The 6044-nt window shown below is 40.8% G+C and overlaps 1 protein-coding gene across 1 annotated transcript; it reads right to left on the reverse strand.

The window, feature by feature from the left end:
• Positions 1 to 850: 850 nt before the first annotated feature.
• Positions 851 to 5855, reverse strand: LOC133452523 (zinc finger protein 568-like). Its single transcript, XM_061731895.1, has 2 exons — positions 5481 to 5855; positions 851 to 3130 (listed from the first exon to the last, which is right to left on the reverse strand). Exons 1-2 carry the CDS (start codon positions 5752 to 5754, stop codon positions 2130 to 2132), a joined length of 1275 nt encoding a protein of 424 aa, XP_061587879.1. The 5' UTR covers positions 5755 to 5855; the 3' UTR covers positions 851 to 2129.
• Positions 5856 to 6044: the final 189 nt, after the last annotated feature.

Raw genomic sequence — 6044 nt, forward strand, 5'->3', positions numbered from 1 at the left:
GCTGCTGCTGCATGGATCTATTATAAAACAGCTGCATGTCCGTCTCTCCTCACTGGCTTTGATGGGCCAGAGATTTAGACTTTAATCACGAAATTGTATTTCGATTTCTAATATGATTATTTCGAGGGAACGAAATACTTAATTCGTTCGCTCGATATCCTAAATCGAGGGAACGAAATAATTATTTCGAGGGAACGAAATACTTAATTCGTTCCCTCGAAATAATTATTTCGTTCCCTCGATTTAGGATATCGAGGGAACGAGTTAGGATATCGAGGGCACGAGTTAGGATATCGAGGGCACGAGTTAGCGTTCTTTATTTTTTTTTTCCTCCAGTGGCCACTCGGGGGCTCCGTAGAAAAGTGTTTAAACATGTTACTTCTTTCCTCTATACAAACCTCATTACATGTCATGTAATAATCTTCCTCTAGGGGGCAGTGTGCCGTCACTCCTGAGACTCCTGATCTTCACTGTTTACAGGTCCCGAGGTTGCAAACGTAAACCAGGAGAAACTTTTCAGAACAAAAAGTTACATAAAGAACACAATTAAAAAAATAACTAAAATATAAATATTGTAAACAATAAAATGTGAACAGAAGTCTGTCTGGTTGAATGCTGAAGGAAAACCTGCCACTTACCACTTTTGGCAGTTATGAACACACTTTGAGAAGGTGGGAATATTTAGGTCAGTTTGACTTCTGAAAGTGTTTGAGGGTTAATACTCAGTTTAAAAGTTAAAGGGATCAAAAATCACAAAAAAGAAATGTCAATAGTACATTTTACAGTCAAAATACGATGTAATGACTGCCATTAGTTTATTATTTGATGACGTTCACTTGGGAACAGTACATCCCTTCACTCTTCCAGTGACTCGTCAATAAGTGCAAAAACAAGAAAATCAATCGGGTTGGCTCTCACATTGAACACTCATAATAACAGCCAAAGATGTTGAGTGCAGAAGGATCTTTTTTATGCAATAAACAACCATCTAGGGCAACCGCAGCCCCTGAAATGCCACACAGCTTGATATATATTGATCATTTCAAATAATCATAAATTTATTTTGGATTATCCAGTTAAAGTTAGTTTAGCACCAGCAGTCAAATGTCCAACATAAGGATTGAAGTCAGAACTAATTTATTCATTTGACAGATTTGTCAGTGAGTCTGTTGGACATCTGTATGACCCCAAGTGGTCAGAAGTGGTATTGCTATATAGAATGACAGTCTTGGCTCCCAGGTATCAGGTCAAAATAGAAACCTATATGAGAACATGATTATTAAAACTATTTTTATGGTGTATAATGTGGGATGACAAAAAATTGGCAAAGGACAGCATCTGATGTACATTTTAGAAAATACTAATGCTTTGATAAACATGCACGTTTTGAATTTAATGTGTAAATAAGTTAAGAAAAAAAGAAGAAGAAAAAAACAGGGACAGAGAAACCCGTTTAGTTCTACTAAAAATACCTTTATTATTTCAGCAAAACAATGTCAAACTCATTTTGCAGATATTACAAAAGCTTGGGTCCGCAGTCTAAAAGTCCAGGTACTAAACCGGCCCGCCTGCAGTCCAGATCTGTATCCCACTGAAAATATTTAACACTTTATGACAAAGCGACTAAGGCAAAATATCCTATAAAGTGTTGAGCCGCTGGAATCCCACACAGAGCAGGAACAGAAAATCCTTTCCATAAAAAAATTAAGATAAATACAAGTTCATCTTCTTCCCCGTGTCTGCAGCCTCAGGCCCGTCTACCCATGCCTTGTGTCGTTTGTCCTCTTTGGACGGGCTGAATATTGAATCTTAGTCAGTTACAGCTTAGGGAGTCCCTCAAAGAATAGATAATGCAACAGTGTGGTAAACAAAATAAGCATTTGTTGATGTTGTTTTTGCTGGATGGATGCCAGACAGCACCCTGACTTTCGTTTAAAGGGAGTGCAGATGAATTGTCTCATCCTACGATAAGAAAAAATGCTGATTTGAAATGATTTCCCAGCATCCGACAGTCAAACCACATGTTATTATTGCTTATAATGCGACACAGCTACCACACGCAGGGCAGAGGTTTGTGCAGATGTTCAAACTCTTGAAATGCATCATGGGAAGCTAAAGCCTCAGAGGCACTACCTTCCCTGCCGGTGAATCTCTAGATGTATTTTGAGGTTTCCCATCACGGTGAAGCTTTTACCACACTGCTTGCAGCCGTACGGCTTCAGCCCGCTGTGGAAGCGCTCGTGTCTCAGGCAGTTGTCCTGCCGAGAAAACATCTTGCCACAGATTTTGCAGCTGAAAGGCCTCTCTCCTGTGTGCACGCTCTGGTGCGTTTTCAGCCGCGTCTTCTGGGTGAAGGACTTCCCGCATTCGAGGCACCTGAAGGGTTTCATGGTTTGGTGGGTGTTCTTGTTGTGTTCCTCCAGCTGAGACAAGCGGGCAAAACTCTTGTTGCACACACAGCACATGAAGAGTTTCTGGTTCGTTCTCCACACATTCAGTATCCGTTTTGTTCTAAGACTGTTTCTGTTATTAAAGTGATCTTCTGAATGTGATCCTGATGTTCCTGCAGTAGATCTCTGTCCATGAGACAGCGCCACTGATAACCCGGCCTGTTGTGAGGCACACTGCAGACTCTCGTCCTGTACAACTGCAGCATGTGAATCGTGTCCAAACTGTTTAGCATGAACAGACTGTGAAGGAGAACTTTCAGTACGTGCAGGGTTCATGTTTACCTCTAATTTTACAGGCACAGTTGAGCAATCATCTGCCACTTCCTTTGTTGCAGCCAATAAAGGACTGAATGAAATTTCAGAGTTTCTGCATGAAGAAAATTGCTCGGCATGAAAGGGGAAGGTCTGTATGGGCTGCTGCATTAAAGCAGAGCTTTTCTCCACCACGCTACAAGCAGGAGAAGGCCAGACCGAGTCTTCATGCTCTCCTGCATCAGACCCAACAGCTGCGGTCGCTGTGTTGGCTGTTGTTTCAGAGGCAGGAAGTTCAATGTCTGGCTCTTGCTTGACAACCGGCCTGATGTCATGGCTCTCATCAGTTCCAGTCTGAGGCTCACAGAGGGAATCAGCAGGTCCTGGTTCACAATAAACCGCGCACATCTCTTGACGCGCTTTGACATCTGCAATCAGAAAGAAAGACCCTTCTATTAATACGTGACTCAAATAAATCCACAAATGTGATTATTAACAAAAACAATGCAACATTATTATTATCTAGGGCTGGGCGATATATCGAGATTTTAATATATATCGATATATTTTCAAACGCGATATGGTACGAGACAATATCGTTTATATCGATTTAAAAAAGATTTTATGATTTTGATATAGCTTATTTTGTGACAAATTGTCACAAAATACTGTCAACCTCAGTGGAAAAGTCTGCCTGTTACTGTCTACATTGTATTAATTGCACAGTGTATTTTCATTTAATTGTTATGCAGGAAAGGGATATTTGTTTTATTTTATTCAAGAAGCATTTTTATTCTATATATGCAGGCAGTTTATTTTTGTTTCATCTGTTTTATACATTTTGATATTGTGCAGACCTCTGTTAATAAAGGAACCTGTGTGACATTTGGCACGAGGCTTTGTATTAAAACTGACTGTTTTTTTAAGGGTTTGCCTCAGAAAAAAATGAAGCTAACAGAGATGCTATGCTATAATGCTTTGGGGGAAACCCCAATTATGGCACAGAAAAAATATCGATATATATCGAGTATCGCCATTCAGCTAGAAAATATCGAGATATGACTTTTGGTCCATATCGCCCACCCCTATTATTATCACGTCCTAAAGCGAATCAAATTATTTTGTTGATTAACTGAGTTCATAAGAATCGGATCAGGAATGAGGACATCAGAGGGACAGCATATGTAAGAGGCTTTGGAGATAAAGTTAGGGAGGCCAGACTGACATGGTTCAGACATGTCCAGAGGAGAGATAGTGAATATATTGGTAGAAAGATGCTGAGTTTTGAACTGCCAGCAGGAGGCCCAGAGGAAGACCAGAGAGGAGGTTTATAGATGTAGTTAAGTTTATTTAAGGATCCCCATTAGAAGCACACAAATGTGCCTCTAGTCTTCCTGGGGTCCTGAATCGCAGTGAAAGAGGACATGGAGGTAGTTGGGGTAAGAGAAGAGGATGCAGAAGACAGGCTCAGATGGAGGCAACTGATTCAGTGTGGCAACCCCTGAAGTGAAAACCCAAAAGGAGAAGAAGAACTGAGTTAATAAGAAATGCTTTTATATGATCACATTTATTGCGCCTGAAACAGATAACTTCACAATCCGTTGTCCATCATTTTCATTTGGCTGGGTTTAACAGGCATTAATAATATTGTAAATTTGAACCACTAGGCAGGAGGGCCAGAGGAAGACCAAAGAGGAAGTTTATAGATGTAGTAAAAGAGAACATGAAGGTAGTTGGGTTGATGGACAACATGTAAATATTATTTGTTCGTTTTTCAGGTTTAGTATTTCTTTTGTACATTGCTCATTTTTTTATATTGCTCTTTTTTTTTATTTAGCTATTTATTGGTTATTTTTCTTTTTAGGATATACTCTTTTTTATATACCTTTTCATATTTGTGTGTTTTTTTGTAAAATTGTTGAGAGTGTGTATGTTTGCTGCTGCACAAGCAGATTTCTCTGGGGGATTAATAAAGTTTTATTCTATTTTATAAGTAATCTATTAATTTGGTGAGCCAAGGAGGATCAAGTCACCTGAGATGATTGCGGTTTCCATTTTATCTAATACATTGGTTCTCAAATGGGGGTACGCGTACCCCTGGGGGTACATGAAGACACTCCAGGGGGTACGTGAGATGTTAAAATACATATCTTTAAAAAGTAGCATCCATGCAAAAATCCTTTAAAAATAATTATTTCATAAATAATTGAGGAAAATATAAGTCTAAATTCACAAAATGAATTTTATCTTCAGAAGTAGGCTATTCAACTTATTATCCTAAAACCCCAGAGTATCCCCCACACCAGGATGGTTCCACCTAACCTGTCAATCACCTGGCTTCACCTGTCAATCACTTGGACCAACGATGGAGTCGAGGTTGAAGCAGAGCAGCAATATTTTTGTTTAATAAATCAGTTACTGATGGCACAGTGCTCTGTTTTAGGTCTTTTTTTTTTACAACCAAAAGTGCTTTGCGCTGGTTAGGGGGTACTTGGCTGAAAAAATATTTCACAGGGGGGAAAAAGGTTGAGGACTGACCACTGATCTACTACATGGTTCTCCAAACTGCAAAGTTGCAGGATAAATAGAGAATATAATTTGTTTACATTGGAATTTTGAATTCATATGTAAGACGAAATAAACAGGGGGTCATCACACGTTATTCACAAAGTTGACATGCATTCCATCAACCTGGAGACTTTGTTTATGAACAAGAAAAGTGTGAATGTCAGAGTTTTTGAATGCAGTTCCGCGTCCCTCCTCCCCGGGTGAACTCACCGCCCCACTGGACCTGAGTCCCGGCTGCTGCTGCCAGCTCCTGCGTCTCCTCCGTGAGACGAGCGGCTGCAGCTTCCTGAGCTTTGCAGAGTTCCGCCTCCATCACCTCCAGACTCCTCCGCAGCTCCTGGATCTCCCCGTCCCTGCGGCGCAGCTCCAGCCGCAGCAGCACACCGCCCTCCTCCGCCAGCTGGGTGATCTCCGCCACCGCAGCCTTGGCCAGCACGTTCATGATGGCGGCCACCTGCGTCCCGAAGGAGGAGGGGAAAGACATCCCGCCGACGGTCTCAGAAACCCCCGCAGAGATGAATATTGACTGGACTTCCAGTGAAGGCGTAACAGACCCCAGACTCAAGTCTTTTTTTAATAACTTCCTGAAACTAGGAAGGAGGATGTGACGTTTGCAGACGGAGAGACGAAAACTTGTAATAAACGCGCACTTCAAATTCCTCGCTATTCACTCTGTTCTTTATGGAAGAGTATCATACGACGGAGTATTAGGGCCAAACTAAGAAAAAAAAAAGAAGGAAATTACGAAAATAAAGTCATAATAATATGAGAATA

This window comes from Cololabis saira, chromosome 10 (genome assembly GCF_033807715.1).
Source record: "Cololabis saira isolate AMF1-May2022 chromosome 10, fColSai1.1, whole genome shotgun sequence".
NCBI lineage: Eukaryota > Metazoa > Chordata > Actinopteri > Beloniformes > Belonidae > Cololabis > Cololabis saira.